Below are 24080 nucleotides of genomic sequence, written 5' to 3'. Positions count from 1 at the left end.
TCATATTTTTCCAGAATTTTTGTCTTTTTTATGTTTATTGTTTATAGTACATATTATTCTGTAGAAATCATCACATACTGGAATCTTTCCAATTGATATCAATCATGAAATTGCAACTCTTCTTTATTTAACTTTAGTAAATAATATCTAGATAATATTATGAAGATCAAATTTGAATAAACTTAAATTTTTCCATAAAAAAAGAGGAAAATTTTATTTAGCTTGGCAATAATTTCCTGCAATACTTTGTTGCGTTCGATTTAAATTGTTGCCATCCTAGTTTTGTGATAAAATCTGGATCAGCCGTGGCACTAAACGAGCTCTTTTCCGCATGTTCCTCTTTATCATTAAAATCAATAAAAAAATTTAATAAAAAGGAACCCTGAAATAAAAGTATCAAATTTGTTAAAATTTCTCGCTGGAAGCTACGAGACGGCTTTGTTTTCCTTTTGTCTTGAAAAAACAGCGGAATTTTTATGTAGGAAGCGAGTTTAAAATTAAACCGTTGTTCATTCGGGGTTCGCTTAACCCCAATAAAAAGTATACATCCTAATAAAGAATAATGTTTACAAGGACCATTACGTCTGAACACCGCATTACATCCACATTACGTCAGCGAATCCATCGAGGACCTGCCAGGCCGCAATCCCTTCCATATTTTTTTGTTTCTTTATAAACAGCGCGGCGGTGGCGTTGCCAAACAGACAAAACCCACCCTGCAAATATTGACAGTTCACGTGACTGACAACCGCCATGTTGAAATTTTCGGGATGCGGTTTCTTTGAACCGGGATCAAGTCCTGGCAGGCAAGGTGGGCCCCAGATAAAGAAACAAAAAGAGAAACGGGAATTCGGTTTGTGAATGAAAATGTGCTCCAAATACCCTTTTGATAATGAAAGGGATGAAAAAACATGGGAGTTTCTTTATAAAGTAGGAATAATCTTGATCAGGCCTCTTATCGTCTTCTTGTAAATCGGCAGTGGAGCGGGCCCCTTTCGGGGTATGTAATTTCCCTTCGGCTGCACACGTCTGCCTCGGAGGCGGCGCAAATCCTTCCGTTGCAAAAATTAATAACGCGCGGGGGCGGCTTCGACCACCAAGTTTGTAAGCGACGACGCACGCCGTCGTATGTTATAAATAACACAGTTGGAGAACATTGATATCTTCTTACGGTATATGTACAAGTAGGTACTTTGCGATCATGCAAAAATATAATAGGGGGCGGGCGGGGGCGGTCGACCGACGGGGCGGGTTTCTTCGCCGCAGGTTGTAAAAGCTGCAGCGTTTATTATGGGCGTAAAATGGGGATGAAACGGTATTTCGGACAAAATACGTGCCAAAATTTTACTATTTAACACAATAAGTTGCTTAATGTGGGAGGTAACGTGGTTTACGATGCGGATTTGAATTTTTCCGGTGGAAATGCGATTTCCCAAAGGAACGGGACGAGAGTTTCGTTAATGTATTTTTGGGGGGCTCTGACCACGTCAGCAACATTATTCAGGGAGTAGCGATGCTTGCGAGAAAATTTTCTTTTCATGGAGGTCGGCAAAAAAATTACATTTGCCTCAAAATTCAACACAATGAAATTACCCTTCAAATATTTAAGTATAATTTTTTCATCTAAGAAGTTTACACAAACACGAAAAAAAAATTAATTAATAAAAAAAGGTAATTTTACGTACTCACAAGCGGACGAAAAGTAACTCTTTTTCGGACGCTGACCGTGGCGCCAACTCTTGGTCTGTTTAATAAGTTAGTAACGAAACCTACAAAACCGATAATTGTCCTGTCACCATAAATTATGTAAATAAGTAATTGTATTGCAAATATGTAGTAAATTTCTAATTTGCTTGGCAAGCTGATCAGTGATAACAAATAACTAGGTATAAAAAAAATTGTTAATATGTATTATCTAATAAATTTTATCTATTTGAAAAAGGTGGATACAAAATAAATTTGTAATTTTTACAATGATGTCTTTTGCTTTTGTAGTTCGTGCGGTCGCCTAAAAAATTTAATATGTGTCTGTGCCAAAAAAGGCTTCTTGTTCTCCCATGTTTTCAAGCCTCGGCTGCGCCTCGGCCAGAAAACTCAGGCTCGGACGAAAAATATACACTTTTTGGCCTTGATTAGTTTTCTCACACAACAACTTATTTTAATCAAAATATTTTTGGATCGAGAATACATTTCTATTTATTTAAGGTGTGTCGGAAAACTAGAGTAAAAACATTTTCTGAGATAACTGCCTCGAGCTATGTATTCCTCTAATAAAGAACAGGATCAAAGTAAGGAGAATTTGTTATTACAGTTGTAAAGATACAGAAGGGTAGTTTGTCGTTTATTGTCTGTTGCGCTGAAAGCTTTCACTGACAAATGAAAAACTGTTTATCAACAAATGTAGCTTCAGTTCCTTTCAGCAGTCTATCTTAAGAAGCAATTGATAGGATCGAGATGAGAAGTGTAATAGTAAAAAATATCGCGCGTTCAAATGAAATCCTGGGCTGGGAAGGCGTTGGAAACAGTCAATTGTTGTGTTTTTTTAAAGCGTAGATTAATTGGAGTATGTTGACAGCTAACCTAAAATTTAGAGCCAAAAAATCTTTCTTTTTTCTTTCTTTGCAATGTTTTACATTAACTTAACGATTCCTGTTCTCGAAGCAAATATTCTAAGAGCACCCTTTGCTGAAAACAAACATGTTCAATTGTGTCCGGATTAAACATAAGCAATTGTCATTCGTGCCAAACAGCGGGAAATTCAAATTTTACACTGTTATAAACGGTTTAATTTTTCCAACGCCTACTCAGCCCAGGATTTCATTTGAACGCAGGGGGAGTCGGGGTGACGTAAGCACACGCAAGCAGCTATTCAAGGTGAAGCGGTGACGGTCAGTCGAGGTGCTCGGCCCTAAGAGTGGTGTTTTTATATGAACAAGTGCACTTTTTTGCATTTTTTTTTCGCTTAATTTTTGACAACACTTTAATCTTAAGACATAAAAAATGTGTTTCATCAAAAATCTGATTTTTAATTTTTTCACAAGTGTCATCTGGTGAGATAGTACTTGTTTACCTGTTTTTAACAAAGAGCTATTTGAAAATAAAGGTCAGAGTTTATTTTTGTAATTTTTCGCCAAAATTTCAAGCGTAGCGTGCTATCTCTTTCGAAAGAAATTCTTTAGCATCTGAGTGGTATTTTATGCGTCCCGATTTATCCCCTTCGCCTAGTTTAAAAAACTGTGCCACCCGCGCTTGGTCCGCATCCGCCCGCCCTTAGGCACTGTGATTCACTATGTTTCGTCAATAAAAAATTCCGATTGATATGGTCGAGATGGCGCCATCTCAAGCCGATATGTTTTCACCATTACGAAACACACGTCAGTTAGCACAGACAACAACAAACACCACCACCACCGCCGCCGCCTCGTCCCCAGGGCGAAGTTTCTTTTATTGCGACCGGAGATTTGAGTAAACTTCAAATTCCCGTCCCGTTCGGCAAAGTTTGTGTATCTTTCTTGATCTCGTCTATGGTCGAGACCGACACTTTCCTCTCGGTCAGGTCCAGCGGAAACTTGAAGCTGATCTCGCCCTTGGCGAAAATGGCGATGGGGTGGTCCAGGCTGTTCTCCTGCATCTCGGCGATCCTCTTCTGCTCCCTTACGGAATTTCTCGCACGTCGTCGCATACACGAGCAAACTACGAAGATTATGCAAACTATGAGGAACGCGAGCAAACTCGTTATTCCCACCGCCAGACTCACTTTGTTATCGCTTAAGGAGGAAGCGGCGTCTTCATCCCCCGAGTTTTTACAAGCCGTTAGTTCCTCCGAGCGGAGGGTGGATAACGAGCGGCCGCGGAGCTTCCTCGGCGAGGCACACGTGAGATTCTTGAGCGAGTCGGTGCGGTTCGCCCGGAGCACCGCCGCCCCCATCCGGCACGCGCTGCACTGCCACGGGTTCGCCCCGAGGATCGCCCGCCGCAGGTCCTCCACCCTGAAGACCAGCGCCTCCTCCAGGCCCGTCAGTTTGTTGTTGCTGGCGTCCAGCTCCGTCAACTGCCGCGGCAGCGCCGCCACCCCCAGCTCGGTCAGATTGTTCGACGAGACGTTCAGTTTGCGCACCCTGTCTGGGACGAACCCCCGCGGCAACTGTCTCAAGTTCATGTGGGCGATCCCCAAGTCCCGCACGTTGTACGCGGTGGTCAAGATGTTCTTTATCACGCTCGAGGTGAAGGCGTTCCCGCTGATCACGAGCCTTTGGAGGGTGTCGGCGACGTGCTGCAACGCCACCATCTCGATGCGGTCCAGCTTGTTGTAGCCGATGTCCAGATCGACGAGGCTGGACAGGTTGAGGAAGGCCGTGTTGGTGATCTTGGCCAGGCGGTTGCGCGCCAGACACAAGTATTTTAGTTCTTGTTGGCGAACGAAGGTCTTCTCGAGGACCACGGGCAGCTGGTTGCCGTCGAGTTTCAGCGTGTGGAGACGCTTCAAGTCGCGGAACTCGTCCGAGGCGATGAACTGCATCTGGTTGTTTCCTAGGTCGAGGTGCGCTAAGTAAGGCAGCAAGTGGTAGGTTTGGGTGTTGATGCGGCGCAGGCCGCAACCCCGACATTCCAGAACCCGCAACTCCTGCAATGTAAGATACGGTTTAGATCATAGATGCAGAACGTGAACGCTCAATGTAAATGTTTTATCTAACATTTGCCACTTATACAGGGTGTCTCAGCTAAGACTTTCCAGCCTAATATCTCGGTTGTTTGCCAACGGATTTTTATCAAATTTAAAATGCAGATATTTTAGACCGTGAAGTTTCAATAAATAATAATAAAATTACCTCAAGTTAAAAAATGTAATTTTAACTCATGTTTTCTTTATCGAAAATTATGCGCGATTATTATTAGATTGTTAAACATTAAAAAATAGGGGTCTACACAAACTATTAAGTAAATCACTTGTCTGATTCAACGAAAAGATTAGATTTTGTCGTTAAAAATTTAATGTAAAATTTGAAGGTATTTGAGCAGTTACCTTTTGAAACAATTGATGATTAATTGCCAAGCAACATTTTGTACACCCTTTAAAGTCTGTCAAAATTGGGCGCGCTCTATTAGAAACGTCAAATTGTGAAAATTTATTGAAAATACTCTAAAAATAGACTACAGCGGCAGAAATTTCAATATTGTTGAAAAAGGAAAAAAAATTTGCCTATGGAGAGTGTCGTAATAACTTCAATGACACAGTTCGTTTTCTCGTGGAACACTATCCAAATGTAGGCTTTACAAAATGTAAGGTTAAGAGAGTCGTCAATTTATTTGAAGACACAGGAAGCGTACCCGAACTAAATTACCTTGCTAAAATATCCCGATCGTGTTTTAGTCCTTTATGGAAGAATTAAAGCATCCAGTATAATAAATTACGTCCAAATGTTGTATTTAACTTTGTAAGTGTTTGTAAGGTTAGCAAGATAAACGTCAAATATGTCACCTGCGCTTCTGCGAAAAGGGATGACCAAAATTCTGCAAAATTGCGCGTTTGTTTCATACGCGTCTACGTTTTTACATTTGCAGCCACGTTTAACACAGTTTTTTGCTTTTTTCTTGCAAACCAGATGTCTTTCAAGGGCGAGTTTTTCCCTACAGCATTTTTTATTGACGATAAATTTTCTATGTAAATCTTAATTGATTCAACATTTTAAAAAGGCATGTAAAAATTACGTTTTTAAGACTTGGATGATTGCATTAATGGGATTTTATTCTTCACCGTCTAAAATATCTGTATTTTAAATTTCACAAAAATCCGCTGGAAAATAACTGAGTTAGTAGGCTCGAAACTCTTAGCTGAGACACTCTATAGAGTCATAATTGTTCTCATTTCAGAACAGTAAAGTGGTCACGCGTGCGTTATAAGTCATAACATAACTCACGTGTGAATTATTTACATACAGTGATCTATAAGTCACGCGTGAATTATAATTGCAATTGTTGCAGTTGTTGGATAAAATTTTCTATGCCACTCATATGTCATGTTCTATAAGTTTTATACCGTGAGATCGAAAAAAAAATAGAGTTGGCTGTGACCAAAAATTTCAGTTGGCAATCAGATGTCAGTCTTAAAAGTTAGGTTAGTGATTTTGAGAACGTTAGAATCTTGATTTTCATAAAGGTGTGAATTATGTGTGACCTGTCGGTTGTAATCTTTTACATGATTACATGATCATTCTTATTATGAGGAGCTCCAATCGTATTTACGAACTAGAGTAAATTTTCGAAATGTCTGCCTTCAGCTTTTGTTTTTTATAAGACCTCATATTTGCACTTTTCTTAATTCTGATATCGGAGATGCTGTTTTCTTGCATTCGATTCATCACTATAAAACATGTTGTTTCGTTTCGACCTAGTTCGAGCAGTATTAAATGTTGATATAACTAATTGGATGAAAAAGTTTCCACGCAACTACGATTGTTTCATTTACAAAACATATATTTGCAGTTTTTATAAGCTGATGTTAGAGATTCATCATAATAACACAATTTTAAAATTTTATTTAGCTCAAGAAATAACGAAGATGTGGTCGCTTGTAGTAAACAACTATCCCGGCGCCTCCACCATTTTTAAAAATATATAATTTATATTTTCGGGATAAAGCAATGCAGCTTTTTCTCTTAGGCTTGTCATATTAAATTAAATAAATATTTTATTCCTGTTCCTATACAAAAGTATTTAAAGTCGTCAGAAAAGAAAACTATATAAATAAATGACACTAATACCACCAGAGACATTAAATGTATTATGTTGTTGATTATACTAACAATTACACACAGTTAAAACGTCGGAAAAGTTATCATTCAGGTATTCCTCCACCGAGTAAAATGATTTCGCAAGTAAGTATTTTTCAATTTTCATCTTAAACAGGTCTGGAGACATCTTTCTGAATACATGAGGTAACACATTATAAAATTTTATTGAATAAAAGTTAAGACCGTGTCTCGATCTGTTCAATCTGAAAACGTCGAAACTGTAGTCGCTTTTCCTTGTGGAATAGTCATGAAAGGATTTTAACTTTTTATATTGATCAGGATTGTTTTTGATATATTGCAGACATCTTAATATGTATAAACAAGGGAGGGTAAGAATTTTTAATTTATGAAAATATAGGCGACAATCTGTGCGATATCCTGTATTTGCCATTATTCTTATTGCTCTACGTTGGAGCTTAAACAAACGTATTGAAGCGGGAGAATGGCCCCATAAGGTAATGCAGTATTGTAACTGAGACTGTATTAAAGCAAAATATGCACTTCTTAGCGTCTTTTGTGAAACACAATTTGACAGATTCCTCAGAAGAAAAATATTTTTACAAATTTTGCTTGCCAGGTAATCAATATGTTTATGCCAGAGTAAACGTGAGTCTACGAAAATACCAAGAAATTTAGCGCTTTCAGTTTCATCATTTGAGATTTCTGATTTTTTCAACGTAAAACTTACGTTAACTGTTTTTTCATTATTCAAATGCAATTTATTTGACAATAACCAGTCTCGTACCTTGGAAAGAATGCTATTTATTTCTGAATTTAGTCTGACAGCTGATGCCTCTGACAGACCGAGAGTAGTATCATCTGCATAAAGAACTGTATCAGCTTGTGGAATATAAGATGGTAAGTCGTTAATGTATATCAAAAAAAGAACGGGACCGAGGATGGATCCTTGCGGAACCCCGTGAATTATTCTAGATTTTTCTGAAAAAACACCATTTACTTTTACTTTTTGAGTTCTATTACTAAGGTACGAAGTCATCATGGAAATGCTACTAGAAGAGAACTTATAGTAGGTATCCAAGTTTTTTAATTAAAATATCATGGGACACCGTGTCAAACGCTTTACTTAAGTCCAAAAATATTGCTTTATAATGATTGTTATTTTCAAAAGATCTGACAATATTATCAATAAAAGAAAGCACTGCACTGGATGTAGAAAGACCTCTTCTAAAACCAAATTGAGCATTTACGATTTGCAGAAGTAAGAGTTTTTCGAAAATTTTTGAAAACACTGGCAGCAAGGAAATAGGACGATAGTTTTTGCAATCATTTCTATCACCTTTTTTAAAAATCGGTGTTACAATAGATCTTTTCAAACAGTTTGGGAAAATATCTGTTCGGATGCATTAATTCATTAATTTAGTGATTGTTCTTCACCATCTGAAGTACACCACCATGGATATGATTGATTCTTGTAAAAGAGGAGATAGTATTGAAACCAGGTAGACGAGCAGTGTTCATCTGATCAACAGTCAACCAATGTTCGCAAAGACATATGCAGTCCACTTTTTTATGGTTGAGAGAAGCTTCTAATAAGTTCATTTTATTTCTGAGACACTGTATGTTGTAGAAAATGATTTCAAAATTTTGATCACTTTTTATTATGCTGCCAGACGATCCGATATTTGTCTGTTTCTCCCTTAATTGCTATTTATTACTAATATTCGCAAACTTCCTTTTCTGTGTTTCAAGAATTCTAATAAATGATGCACAATTTCTATCCCATGCTTCGTGATCAGTGTTTAGTTTCAATTTTAATTTCTCATTCGCATTTGTACAGTTTACACATTTTTTTGTGTTGTTTTTACATTCCTTCAACACGTGTTTTTCGCTGCATATAGGGCAAGTTACTTCACCTTTACAATCATTCGCCTTGTGTCCATATTTATTACATTTGTAACATCTAAAAACTCCAAATTCCTCATAGGCCTTACATCTGGACCATCCAATATATACTTCTCCTTCAATTAATCTCTTATATACAAGTTCATTGCTTTCCAGAATTATGCTAAATCTCTTGTTTGAAATTTTGCTTCTATATATTATTTCCATTTCTGAGTTTTGTTTATCTAATTCATTTTGATTAATAATTTTTTCAATTAATGTTTTATCCATCTCACTATTCTCCTGCTCATGAATTCCCACTATTTTAATTCTGTTCCTATGCAGACGTTTTTCCGAAACTTCGTAATTTTGTCCCATATCTTCTTGAATTTTATGCACTGAGTGCAAATAAACACGTCGTCACCCATGGCGACTCACTCACTTAATAATTCAGTCTACAAGGTGTAATTTTTGATTTAACTTTTAACTCTTACGCAATAACAGAGATACTGGTTTTTTCATAAATAATATTCTAATGCCACCACAATTTTTACAAAACATGCATTTACATTTTTCTCAACTTCGATTTGTTATGCTTAATTAAATCTGTAAGTCACCTCTTTGTATCTACCTCACGCTGTACACTGTAATTGGAATATCGATAATTTTAACACAACGAATTCCTATGCCTTTATCCTTTTTACAAAATATACAGGGTATTTCACGAGTGATAATGAGCCCGGCGGAATAGAAAATGCAACCCACAATACATCAGGAGGAAAAGCCGGATATTTATCGCCTCCATGTCAAGGTTCAGGTTCCAATGTATTGTGGGTTGCATTTTCCATTCCGTCGGGCTCATTATCACTCGTGAAATACTCTGTATATTTGCAGTTTTCTTAAATACAGCTGCAGATACAGTGTTAAGCAGGTCTTTGCATAAAATTTGTTACGATTCAGTGTAGAAAGGACAGTTTCTGGTGATGCTTTAACTCAAACAATAATATAGATTTTTAGTGGAAAAAATATCCCAGCGCTTTCACCATATCGCAAATCATATTTCAGCTTTCCAAAACGAATCCTAGAGCTAGAGCATTGCAGGTTTTAGCATTCGATTTGTCATGATTCAATCGATGAAACACAGTTTCGGATTAAATATTGCCGAAACAATAATAAAGATATCCATATTTTTATTAAAACAAATATTCTTTTGTCTAGAGCACAAATAGCTTTACTAGTCATACACGTTTTTGCATTACAGGTTTCTTTAACTGATGATAGAGATAGAATCATATTTTTTTTTCGTTTCATCGCTTTCAAATTTATGAACCGTAATTTTCAAATTTTATTTAGCTCCAGAAATAATGAAAATGTAGTCACTTCCATTTAAAGAATATTCCACTGCCTCCATCATTTTTGTAAAACATAATTTATACCCTATTCACGCTGGATCCAGCATTACTAAATTCACATTATGTTGGTTCACTGGATGTCACTATTTACAAATCATAATCACGTTGGCAAAAGTAATATATTATGTTATTAGGAGCAAAAATGAAGTTTTATATGCTGAGACCAAAGCACATACAACCATTTTTGCTCCGAATAACATACAGGGTATCTTAAAATTATCGTATTCCGAGTTCGGGGTTTAGTAGGGGACATCCTGTTGACCAAGTAAAAATGTTTAAAAAAAAAATTGCTGTCACTTTGAAAAATATATCAAAGTTGCCAATATTTGTTCAAAGATACCTGATTAATATTCTAGCTATGTTGTACTTCCCTTTTGAACAACAATTGGATAAATAAAAATTTTATTTTTTCGAGATAAAGCTGTTTTTTCAAGAAATGTCTTTTCATTTATATTTTACAATATAATCATCCTCACCATATTTCAAAATGAATGTCAACAATTTATATTTTTTATTTGAAGAAAACATGATGAAAAGTTTGAGCCTTCAGACCCATATATCTTTGTAAAGACCCTCCCTATATTTTTTATTTTATTTTTTCGAGATTCCTGAGATTTTTCCCTAAAAAACCCCCGACTCGGAATACCCTGTATACTATTTTTTCTTCAAACGTTCATAACAAATTATTGAAGAAATGTTAAGAAACCAGATTGGGTGGAATGATAAATTAATGTAGCTCGTTTTGAAAAGCGTCACTATGTCAGTTTTAATTTGGATAGATTTTGTTTCTTGATTAAATTTTATTGATTCACTTCAGCTTTCAATATGTGAGATCCAGAAAGGATTTTGTTAAAATTTGAGTTATGAATAATTTCAAATGATTTAGCTAGTTTACTTTATCTGCTGCTCGTCAGCGGAGATAATTACTTTATCTGCCGCTCGTCCGCTCGTCCGCTCGTCAGCTCGTCAGATGGCAGATGGACACTTTAGCATTATCACTCCAGCAGTATGTCATATTTTACTGACGTTTGAAGAAAAATAAAATTATTTTACCTTGAAATACCCAAGCCATCCTGAATTTATTTTATATTTTCTCAACTAATCATTGAAATAAGGCGTTGTAGTTTTTTTTTATTTGATTTGACTTGTCAGAATTCATTTTTTAAATTTAGTTTTTAGATTTAATATAACTGAAACAAAAACAGAGACATTGTTTTTTTTAATAGAAAGATATTCTTGGGATTACACAGTTTTTACAAATCATATTTTTGCACTTTCTCTACTAGTACTAGAGACAAAATTATATGTACTATTTTCTGGATTCTATTTATCATTTCGTTAAATCTGTAAAAGTTATCTCTTTTTATCTAGCTTTACGTTGATAGAAATATTCACTATTTTTACAAAATACCTCTATATTTTTCAGTTGTCTTAAGTACTCCTGGAGCAGATTTTTGCAATAAATTAGTCATAATTGAGTCCACAAATGGCAGTTTCTTGAATTCTTTTAACTTGAAAAATAACGAAGATCTAGGAATTTTAAAAGAAAAATATCCCGGCGCCTCCACCATTTTTGTAATTCATATTTTAAATTTTCAAAATTGATCCTAAAGCTTTGATTCGTCATAATTTAGTTTATAAAATACAGTTTTTAGATTTGATCTAGGTAAAAAAATAACGGAGAATTATTCAATGTTAATTATAAAATCTCCCGGCGCCTCCACCATTTTTGTAAATTATCTTCCAATTTTCTCGGCTAATCCTAGCAGTAAAGCGGTGCAGCTTTTTGCATTCGATTCATCATCATTCGATTCATAAATTGCTGTTTTTCTATCTAACATATCATTACAGCGATATCGATAATTTTAAAAAATTATATATTTCTACATTAAAAAATTAATACAAATTTGTAGGAGAATATTTCTTCTGCGGAATTATCGAAACGAAGCAAACATGTTCGTGTTAAACTCCTCACCGTCCCCATTGTGATTTATTCAAATCGGCGGGGTTCCGGGGGCGGCCATCAATCAACAGTCAACCGTCGACGTCTTACAGCTAAATTTGTTATTAGCAAGTCCAAGTTTGTAAATAAAGCGACAAACTTAGACACGTTTCGATTGTTGTGAATTCTTTCAGGAGCTGTCAGCTCGTCGGTGACGCCGTCGCGCTCAATTAACGCTCCCTGGAAACTCGGGGGGTCGTATTTAGTTTTATCATCGCCTGCTTTGCAAACTTGGAGGGGCGTTTTAATCCGCATTGGGAAATTCCCGCGATTCAGGTATTCAACGCGATGATGAATTAAAAGCGATCTGATGAAGCCTCGATGAAAAGAAACCCTGTTTTGTCCCGGCCACGCGATTTTTCCGGCACGGTGTCCAGGCCGCTCCCTGGGGATTAATAGCGCAAGTGGGGTTGATGCATCACTCTTCCGGACAGATATCATCAGTTATTACAATTACTGTTAAAGTGTGTTGGAAAATGGATGGTCGCGGGAATTTATAACCTGCATTAACTTAATAACTCCACATAACGAGGGCTTTAAGTAATAATTAGAAAGGTTCATTTACGTGGCGGAAGTGAACGCATCGGTGGCGGCGAACCTTGTACCCCGTGGCATTAATTTTTAAGGCACGCGGATAATTCGATCCGAAGGCGGCGGAGAATGCGATGAATAAAAAATGTCGCCGCCGGTAATGAGTCGATGTTTGGCGAGTAATTTAAGGGTCCCGGAAAGGACGATTTTACACAAATTAAAAAGCAGCGACTCGATTTTTATTAAGATGGGGACGAGCAATTACCCCCGAGAGGATGAAAAGGATGCGCGAGGATTCTCCTGCACACGGATGAATAATTGACGAGGAGCGGCTAATCTCAGGACGTGAGAGCAACTTTTTCCTTGGGAAAGTTGCCGACAGGAATAATTAATTTTTGTTTGTTTATTGGAGGATTAGCGCGATTTATGCCGCAATTTTCGGCTGCGGAGCCCCTTCGTGGGGATTTTATGAAGCTGCGGATTGTTCGATCTGTCAAAGGTGGTCCAGCCCCGAACTCTGATTTATTTTATGTGGGATCAAAATGTTGCCAAAGTGCCAGTTTCAGTGATTCCGCACACTTTGTCCGGATCTCTGTTCGTAATAAATCGCACAGAAACGATTCAATTTATTTTATTAATGCCGGTTTTGTGTATTATATCTTCGATTTGCGGCGTTTACGCGGGGCGGAACCAGATAAGGGTGGGAGACGCCGTTTGTCGCCTTTTTTAATTTGGAGAGTAATTGGTTATGGGACGAATAACGGGGGATTGATGAGGAGACAAATGTTTTTGTCGTTTGCCAGCGCTGACGCATTTTTCTCCCACATTCCCGCGTAAGCCTGTTTCATGTCATTTGTACAAATGAGATCAAAGAGGATGTGTCGAACAAAGGAAATATTGACCGACGCCGCGAATCGCACCTATTATTGAAAACAAAATGTTTTGTTATCGCATGAAAAATTCCCGATGGCTTTTATGTCTGTTGGTGTGAGGCGTCGTAAAAAAATATTGTTTTATCTTAACGGTGGATGACTGCTTCCATTACTGTTCGCTATCGCGGCTTCAAACCTTTCACTCACATCAACCGATGTACAAATCGCAAAAACTGCGCTCCCAATTTATTTGCCATAATTTTTTTTAATAATACACTTGCTAAGAGATTTTCGTCTTTTTCCTCCTTTTCGTCCCATTTCAGATGAAATTTACAATGCGCCTCGTTCAAATCTTATTGTTGCAATATTTTGCCTCAACGTTTTCCCTCAAATCCGGCACTTTTGCAAAACACAATTTGTCACAATTTTTGCGTTTGATGTGGAAGAAACACGCTTGTGTTTGGTTTATTACCGCTGTCACAGCGAATTGTCGTGAACACAATTTCAGATTTGATCTAGTTCACAAGTAATGAAATTTTATTCAGCTGTTTCTGATACATCGTCAGAGTCAGTCTTTTCTGAAACAAAAACAATGTTAAAATATCTTTTTATACATGGTGATTCACGAGTAATAATGACCCCGACGGAATTGAAAATGCAATCCACAATACATCTGGAACGTAAAGCTGGATATCTACCGCGTCAAAATACAGATTTACGTTTCAATTGTATTGTGGGTTGCATTTTCAATTCCGTTATTACTCGTGAATCACCTTGTATATTAACTGATATGATCGATGCAGTTTATTGCATTCGTTTTATCATAATGCAGAATATGAAACGCAATTTTTAGACTTGCAAAGAAAGAAAAGAAGAAAGATTTTTTTGGTTCTAAATTTTAGGTTAGCTGTCAACACGTTCCAATTAATCTACGCCTTCCCAGCCCAGGATTTCATTTGATAAAGCGATGAAACTTTCTTGTACTCAATTTGTCATCATTCAAAGCAGAATTGAAAATGCAACCCACAATACATTTCCAAAGTGAACGTGGCTAATTTAAATTGTTTTAAAAATAAAATTATGAATCCATGATGACTTTGCTTCCAATAATTTTATTTGTTACAACTGACATTTACGAAAACGTTGAAATACGTCGATTGGAACGATGAGAAAACAGACATGATCCTGATTTATGGCGAATGTAATAAAAATGCTTCTGTCGTTGCGCGTTTATGCAGACAATAAACAATTTACGAAACTGCACAGCTAACTATGTTTTATGCTTTTTAAATTAAAAGAGAAATACCTACGTTAACTTTGCAAATGTATTGTGGGTTGCATTTTCAATTCCGTTGGGCTCATTATCACTCGTGAAATACCCTGTATATCTTGGGATTATTAAGATAGAATTTACAAAATTCATTTACAACATGGATATTTTTATATTTTGTTTGAAATGATGGAAATACTAAACATTTTCCTCAATTTTTATTTTCATAGATAATATTTATTGCCATAAAATGCAATATTCTTTATTGCATAATAAAATTGATAAAACACAGTTATTAGTTTTTTAGTATAAATTTCCCGGCATATTTTACATTGCATTTAAATATTTGTAAATTGTATAAAACTTCGACTTAAAAAGAGATTTGTTTTTATTTAATTTCAGTAAATATAAAGGGTTTAAATTTATCAATTAATTAACGAAAGTTTATTGCATAGAACTATATGTTTTTTTTTTTGTCAAATTTGCCTCTGTGCTCGTCTGGTTGTTGGAACGCAACGCATGATATTAAAACGCGATTTGTTGAGCAGCAGTGTTTTATAGAAATTTTATGACATATTATATCTTTAGTGTTAGGTTCTTAGCATCCAGTAAAAATTTTTCATAAACGAGAACATCCATAAACGAGATGTAGTCAAGGTCTTTTATTTGATAATAATTCTCATTTTGGCCCAGCGATTTAGTAAGGCTTGAGTTAGATCACACGAGGTGTTTATCTCAGATTAATTTCCATGTACATCAAACGTACGTGTTCAGCCAATCAGAGCGCTTGATTTCATCCAATCGAAAATGTTTATCGTGATAAGAACGTCCTACTACTCATCTGTCAAAAGTGATTAAAATTGCATGCTACTCCTGTCACAATCTCAAATTGTTTGTTTTTAATAACTGCACTGTAAATAAATAATTACCTAACGTTAAAGTTTGTATTCTGGAATTAATTTACCAAAAATAACACGACCTAATTTTTAATATTTGTTAAATTTTCCAATTTTCACTTAAACATTTTTGCTTTAGAGAATTTTACTCGTTGTTATTCAAGGTTAAACCCTCAAGCTAATGCTCTCGGGCCTAACCAGAATAAAAATACCAAAATTCAAAAATTGAAAAATTTATCCGTTAAAAAAATTAGGTCTTGTTATTTTACCTAGCACGAAGGATATACCTACTACTGATTATTTATTGAAAATATCACAGGTTAAAAACTACGACACATTTCACTTCTTTTTAAGTGAACTAACGTCTTTAATGTAAACTATCTTTTTAACGTAGGAATTTATATTTCATAAATTTAAGATATTATTTGACAATTTATTTTGTCCCCTTAGCAAATCCTGATGGTCAATGGAGCCGTAGAGCAATATTTTAGCAAATCCCATCTACAGAGCATTTTTTATCAAATTATATCCTCGCTCAAATTAGTTTGATGTGTCATTATTTGTCTTGAAATGCTTATGACTATGAGTTAAATAAAATGATATATCGGTGTTCATTTAAATTTCTCCTCAAAGTAGTTTGAGAGTCGATTGTGAACGTACCATGGATCACGGATCACGGATTGACTATTTAAATCTAACCACATTTCTTGAGTTGTTTGTGTTTTTACTCTGCAGGCTAACGAGTGGTGCGTTCATAATCGACCTTTCAAGGCCAACCTTGAGGAGAAATTTAGATGAACACCCGATAGTTTATTTATTAGAAAAAAATTAAAAATTTTAATTGGATATGTCAGTATGAGCTCTGTAAAATATAGTTTTGAGATTTTATTTATTTGGTTAAATACTTGTATTTGTCTATTTTCAGTTAATACAAGATTTTTTTTTAGATCTGATTTATCACTCATATCCCAAGTGCAAAATTTTTTATCGGAAATTTTTTTGCTAATGAACGAAAACTCGACTTCGTCTCGTGCTCTTATTTGATAATAATTGGTCTTCTGACCTCATTTATGGATGTTCATTAGCAAAAAAACTGCCGATATTAAAATTTTGCACGAGGGGTATACGGCTGATTATTTCCTGAATAGAATGAAACCAAACGCATTATTTCCAATCCTTTTTATTCAAAATAATTTAAAAAAAATTCAGTTACCGACATTTTTTATAAGATTATTGCCCAGTATGTATTTTAGAGAAATTTTATCGGGTTATTTTTTGTTTTCTCGTTTTGATTGGTCAATATTTGTCACGCAATTGGTTGCCAAACACATGAAGGAAATAATCTTACTAAATAAAAATAACTTATTCTTGTTAATTGTTTTTGTACATTACCATTTTTACGATAACAAAGAAATATTTAAACACTTTTCTTACACTTATTTCTCATTCTCTCATTTATCCTCTGATCAGTTTATTGCGTTTACTGTCTGCAAAATGCAATTTCACTTGATTGCACTTAATAAATGTAAACGATTTTTTCAACTGAATTCTCCATCATAAAGCTCGTAAAACAAGGTTATTAGACTTGACCTAGTTTCTCAAGCAGATGTTTCTCGGCGCATCCCTATTTTTTGCAGTTCATTATTTATAAAATCTAAGCCTTAGCAAGGTTTTTAGTTTGTAAATTTATTAATACAACATTTTATTTAAGTTTATTTTAATTTATTACTCGATTGGGGTGATGCAGAGGTTCGCATTAAAGCGAAATTTTAATTATTTCTTCGCTTAAATTTTCCGTAAAAAATAAAGGGCCTTCAAATAAATTTATATTTAGAGCAACCTATGGAAATTCAATTGTTTGCAACATTTTTCCAGCGTAGAAAATGACAAAAGAAACGTCTGACATTTTAACGAAATAAAATTAGGTTAGAAAAGATTTTTAATTTTTGTAGTGCATTCTCCCTATTTCCCCTCCACGGAATATGACAAAATGAAATTGGGAAAAAGCTTACTATGTAACCTGTGTAACTCCGGAGAATAATTGGTTACCTACAAAAATTACTTTACACTGTTAACAGAATTAGAATGTCGCCTACGCCTACTCTAAATATATATTTATTTGAAGGCCCGGTATAATATGACCATTTTTAATTACAAACAATAAGCTTTATAAATTATTGTCTGAAACAATTTTTACCACAGCCATTTCACTATAATTGTTTCAGATTTTCTAAACTGACGTAAATACCAAAAACAAATTTTCAGGAATTTTTATAGACTGATCCTTTCCTGATCGTTACTGAGCGAAAGTGATTCAGACAGATACCACTTATCGATTTGTCGTAAGTTAAGACAAGATTTGAATTGGCAACAGTCTGGCTCTCTCCCTTAAAAAGCAACTTATTGGAACCAATACCGTTCAATTTTACGAGCTGAGCTAGTCGGTCTGTAAAATAAATTCCCCCTTTTTATTAAAATCCATAATTAGCATGTCGAAATATATTTATGACATTTTTTCCAGACCGAAATTAGTTCCATTTGTTAGCCGTTGCCATATTTTATCCGCTCCGAATGAATAGATAGCTTTATGTCTCTTTCACATTCGATAATTAACACAGTTATCTGGTAATTTACGGAGCAGATAGTTGATCATTAAACCGTTTTCAACGGACACAGAACACCGCTCGGAAAAAACGTAACATTTTTCCCTCTCCTCATTTCGTTATTTTAATTTCAGTGTTTACTGTGCGCATTTTGAAACGAAACGTTTAGTTAGACAAAACGTGAAATAAAATTCGTACTAGTTTCTCTGGAGGAAGAATTTGTTAGGACAACTTGTGCATCGATGCAAAGTAAACTGTTTTCTCTATCGCTCCATTGTCAGTTTCATCGAGCTTCATTTTAAAAACAGTTCCGTTTCTGTGCGTTGTTTTGTACATTATTGACTGCACAAAGCCTTTCTTGGCAATTGCCATGCGGGACTTTCATCCATATTGCATTAAAATAACAGAAGGGGAACCTCAAAGGAAACAGATTCCGGTTCGCGAGTTCGGAGAAGAATTTACGATAACAGTGTCAGGTGTAAACAAAGCATTGTGTGCCTGATTCGTTTTCCTTGTTCGGTGAGTGATTGACAGTCCCCAACAAGACAACCCACTGCCCACTTACTGGAACGTCCTTGAACACTTCTGGGTCGAGTTCTTCGAATTTATTCCCACTAAGTTTGAGCACGTGAAGCTTGCCGAGCTTCAAGAACAACCTAGGCACTAACTCATCGAGCAAATTCCTCTGCAAAGTCAATATCCTTAACTCGGTCAAATGCTTAAAAACACCGGTCTGCAAGGTCCGTATCCTGTTATCGTCCAGATTCAACTCCACTAGATTGACGAGGCCGCGGAAGTTGTGGTCGAGCACTGTGCCGATGCTGTTCGACGCCAGGTCCACCACCTTGAGCGAGGGCACGCCCCAGAAGGGGTGCATCCCGATCTGGTGCACGCTGGACCTGCGGATGTGCAGCTCCTCGAGCTTCTTCAGGTGCTGGAAGATGGGGCCGATGGTGAGCGAGTTGTGGTCGGAGGGGGGCGCGCTGATTTCCAGGATCTCGGTGCCGGGGTCCAGCTCGGACGTGGGGATGGGGTCCACCATGCCCCCGCGGTTGCACAAAACCTTGCGACGGCCCTTCTCAGTCACTTTGCACGTGCAGATGGACGGGCACAGAGCGTTGCTTGGTGAACACAGCCATAACAGTACGAGGCACGACGACAGCTGCAGCCAGCACAAAAGCATCCTGCGACAAACGACACAGTCAAAGCAAATCTACCGTCTTCAATACTTAAGATAATTATAGGAGTTTTTTAAAAATGGTGGAGGCGCCGGGATAAGTTCCAAATAAAAATTACAATTTCTCTGTTGCCATTTCTGTTAGATCAAACAGTGAAAGTGTGTCTCATAAAGCTAAGTGTGGCAAATCGAATGCAAAACACGGCATCGATCTGTCAACTGTCAAATTTGTAGAGCCGTCAGTAAATTTTTATTAACACGAATGACGATATCTTTGTTAATTTTTTAATTGGATTAAATTTAAAAACAACATTCTGTAGCGTTCGTTGTGACGAATCTAATACAAAAAACCGCATGACCCTATCTCTGACATTAATTGAGAGACTCGTTAATATATTTTGCAAAAATGGTGGAGGCGCCGGGATACATAATTAATACAAATGGCGATATCTCCGGTACCGTTTAAGCCAGATCAAATTTAAAAAGTACAATTTGTGGCTTTAATCATGACGAATTGGGCGCTAGCAATTTCATAACCCTCTCTCTACCCCTATTTATGGAATAAAAAATTCGACACAATCCTCGGTAATAAATGTATGTATTAATATAATTATTTTCAGCTCTGCAATTTCGTGCAGACGCCTTCGGCATTGTCAGCACCGCATTCAACATGCACTCGCTGCAGGACGCCATGTTAATCCAATTGATATTTCAAGAAATCAAAATTTGTTCGCAACGCTCCGTTTCTCCTTCCGCGCCACGAAAGGGTTACAAACGTCAAATAAATTTAATATAAATTCAATTCCGATGGTTTCGCTCGACATTTCTCGTGCAGCGGAAAATTGGTCGCACGACTCCTGTTTGCTTTGTGCAAGTTCCAGGAAGGGCTGAAATAATGCTCATGCTAATTCGATTTCGGCGGCGAATTTTTGTTGGAATCGGTGAATGGTTGCGGCTTTCATATTTTTTTCAGTCCGTTATTAAGTTACCGTCGAACTTTTATATAATAGAGTTCCTGAACCGCGACCGAGAATTCGTTCGATAAAATTTTCTCAACGAATGAAACTGGAAAGTGTAGTTAATCTAGACTTGTCTGCGCTAGTTTGCCAGGCTAGTTATGCTGACAGGAACCATTCGATGAATTTACAAGAGGATCTTGTCATTTTAAACTTCTCAGTGGTCTTCGTTGCAAATCTTGACAAGAAATTCTCAACTAAATTGACAAAAGGACTTCAAGCTTCTTCTTATTTTTAAAAAACACTTTACACTCCTATTACGACGTGATTCACGTCCACATATCGAGTCTCTCTCGAAGATTTAAAAAGAACTTGTTTCCACCTTGGAAGAATTTCAACACTATTTTTTGGTCTCGTCTCCACGTAACAAGTCTTTTGTGTTACCGTCTCCGCTTTAATCCAACCAAACTTTTGTAATTTGCTCTGAATCGAACCGATTCTATTATCCATAGTTTACAAAAAGTCAAAGTTTATTTCAATTAGATCACATCGATAGGAACATGTGCCAAAAATCCAGAAATTAATTTCTCCGTTGAAAGAAGTTACATATCTTTAAAGGGTGTGCCAGCCAAGCAGTCGAGCAAACTTATTGAATTGGGTCAATCGCTGTGCTTTAAAGTTTGTCTAGTCTAATAAAAGCAATGCAAACCATTTGAACTTTTAACATTAGACTTCTCTATTAAAGACGCTTTTGATTCATGCACTTTAATCAATGTTTTCTAGAGACGTTTGTCACGAATGTGCTCACTGTTCATTAAAGAATGTACCAACAGTGCTTGCAACGTCACGAAAAGAACAAATAATCCAGAGGGAAATATAATTGTGAATTTCTGCACAATCGCCTGTTTTACTGGTTGCCTATCCATCAAAAGTTATTTATCAAAGTAAACATCTAAACCGACTTAATATTAACTTTTTAAACAATGTGGGTTATCAAGTAAGTAGACCAAATGTTAGCTCACTTGCGCTATTCATATTTACTTTTATTTCACCTCGTAAATCGCATCAAACATCCTGTAGAACATATCCCAAGATGTAAAGACAGGTTATGGTGTCGAATTTAATTCACATGAGAGAGTAACTGGAGAGATCTGCATTACCGGCTGTTTCATTGGTTGCCTATCTCTCAAATATAACGTGTCGAGTGAACATGACAGATTAATTTCTCTGTCTTAAACAATGTGTGGAGCAAATATTACTCGTTGCAATATTTATACCTATTTGTAATTCGTCTCGTAAATTCCCTGATAAACCCCTCGACGTCTCACGCCTCAGATTATCGCATCAAACGCCCCTCAGCCAACTTATCCCGTGATGCACAGACGGAATATGGTGTCAGATTTAATTCAGGCGTCGCGATAGCGTCTTTATCGTCGTAGCGGGCCCAACAATTTTGCCAATCACCTTAAGCACCTGCCCTCGTAACCTCCCCCAGATCTTAATCGCGCAATCCCGCGCGCTGTTTGTTCTGTTAATCCGACTATAAAGCAAGGCGCTTAAATAATGTAAACTCGTGTATTATTTCGCGAATTTGTTGGCCGACCTAGAAAAGTCGTGCCGTAAAAAATCGCCTCTCATTGTTCTTCCTCATGTTTACTCCCAGGAATTAGGCAGGCGTAATCCCTCGCCGTCCCAGAAAGACCGCTGATAAAAACGCACCGAATTTGTGCAAAAGCAAAGGGCGCAAACCGCTGCAGTCAGTGCAAGATGTTGACGATTTGTGTCGTTGTCGCTTCGTTTTTACCGTTCCTGGTCTGCGGCCGCCACATCACGGGCCAAGTGACTCTGGACCCCGAGGACGCAGTGCGGTTGCTCCAGAACGGGACCCAGAGTCGAAGGTACCAGTCGTCCTGTGCCCCCAGGACCTCGTCGGTTCTGGACTACGGGGGCGGCTACGGAGATCTGTGTTGCAACGAGAGACAGTACAGCGATTATCAACTTGTCAACGAATTGATCATGGTCGAAGAGGTGACTTCTTGTGACAGTTACGTGAAATGGTACGCCAGTTTGGACGCCGAGACTATCACATCTGTCAGAATTGTCAACGTGGGACGGGACAGAGGGTACTGCGAACAAGTGAATTACTCAAGAGGCGAGGTCTTGGTGATCGTGAAGGTGCCGGCGTACACCTATCCAGTAATGTTCATTGAAATTTATGGTTATTAAATTGGTCGCTAATAAAATGTGAGCCCGAATGATCAAGTCTTATTATCCTTTAGCAACGAATAAAAGAAACACCGCGGGAAGTCTGAGAGTTGGATTAGCGCATTTATCACAATTTACGCCTGTTTCGGACTGATTTGCCGGTTTTTTTTCATTAGGTTGGCGGAGGCGGCTCTTTAAACTTGCCAGAATTGGGGTAATTTATATTAAAAAATTCGGGGTGATTAGTCATGATCCTTCCGGCAGCAAGTCGCAATTAAAGGATGAGCAAATAAAGGTTTAAATGTTTGGGAGAGGTTCAGTTGGGCGTTTGGAGTTATTTTTGGTTACGAAATCCTATCGGTAATAGTAATTTTTGGCCTCTTCATCTCTAAATGACATTTTTACACATTTTAAACAGCTACGGTATCTTGATTAACTAATCAAACTATCTGTCATTTTACCGCACGGAGTGTGTCTAAAGTCTAAACAAGGTTGGTAGAACTGGAATGCGTATAATAGGTTGCCTCGTTGAAAACTGGGGGGCTATGGCCCCTACAACTACGGTATGGTACTGACATCGTGGTCCAAACTTGGCATTTAAAAAGTAACCAGCAGAGTATAGTTGGTTGCATATATGTGCATTAAAAAAATAATTTTAATTATGGCCCCTACAACTACGGTGTATAAATCAATAAATCAACACTTACCTCGCATAAAGTCCATTCAAAAAACATCTGGACTGTCAAAATCAAAATTGCAGTTGTTAGGTTGGTTAAATTACTAGTTATTTTCATATTTCCCAGTTGTCATCTATGATTTTTTAATTTTTCAAACTATTCATTTGTTTAAATTGACATTGCCAAATCAATTGCAAAATTATTTAAGTGTATTTTGTAAAAAGGTTAAAATGGAAAGTTCAAAACGAACTAGGGTGGTTCTATTGCCGCGAGAGAAGAAGGAAATAATTATGAGGAACAAAAAAAAAGTGATATTACAAACTTGTGCCAAATCCGCTCCAGTATTGTTAACTAATAAATTGGTGTTCGTTCTTGTGATACACAAATCAAAATTTTGCAGATAAGTGATAATCAAATGTTAAATAATTTTCCTCCGATTCTGAATAAATGAAACAGATTAGTTTATTATGGATGATTTTGGTTGTTGTTTAATTTGTTACCTGTTTTCAGTTTGTCGTATGTCTTTTATAAACTTAATTAAATTGTTCCAATTCATTTATTTGCTGCATTTCACTTCAAGTGTTCGAAGCAATGAATGATTTAAAACATTTTTAGTTCAATAATTAAAAATGAAAACATAACCTAAATATATTTTCTAACCAGATTTTGATGTCGGTACACTCTAGCGAAAATTTCTTAAGCTAGTGTGACACGATACTAAAATTTCACAGAAAATTCTGTAAAAATGACAAAGACAGACTATGATCCTGATCGTTCATTGGTCTTGATCGAGGGTCTCTCTCATTTTGTAACAAATTTTCTACAAAATTTAGCATCCTTTGGCAG

At 36.7% G+C, this 24080-nt stretch overlaps 1 protein-coding gene across 1 annotated transcript; it reads right to left on the bottom strand.

The window, feature by feature from the left end:
• Window positions 1-259: 259 nt before the first annotated feature.
• LOC138131703 (carboxypeptidase N subunit 2-like) lies at window positions 260-19640 on the bottom strand. The gene is made up of 2 exons (XM_069048878.1): window positions 18785-19640; window positions 260-4624 (listed from the first exon to the last, which is right to left on the bottom strand). The coding sequence occupies exons 1-2, from the start codon at window positions 19400-19402 to the stop codon at window positions 3473-3475; spliced, it is 1770 nt and encodes a 589-aa protein (XP_068904979.1). The 5' UTR covers window positions 19403-19640; the 3' UTR covers window positions 260-3472.
• Window positions 19641-24080: the final 4440 nt, after the last annotated feature.

This window comes from Tenebrio molitor, chromosome 5 (assembly GCF_963966145.1).
Source record: "Tenebrio molitor chromosome 5, icTenMoli1.1, whole genome shotgun sequence".
Classification (NCBI taxonomy): domain Eukaryota; kingdom Metazoa; phylum Arthropoda; class Insecta; order Coleoptera; family Tenebrionidae; genus Tenebrio; species Tenebrio molitor.
Note: the sequence above shows the minus strand (reverse complement) of the source record. Positions and strands in the feature narration are given on the sequence as shown.

Coding starts and splice junctions, on each gene's coding strand:
- LOC138131703 (XM_069048878.1), bottom strand. CDS start 19,402: ATGCTTTTGTGCTGGCTGCAGCTGTCGTCGTGCCTCGTACTGTTATGG. Junction 4,625..18,784: donor AAGTGTTCAAGGACGTTCCA/GTAAGTGGGCAG, acceptor CTTACATTGCAG/GAGTTGCGGGTTCTGGAATG.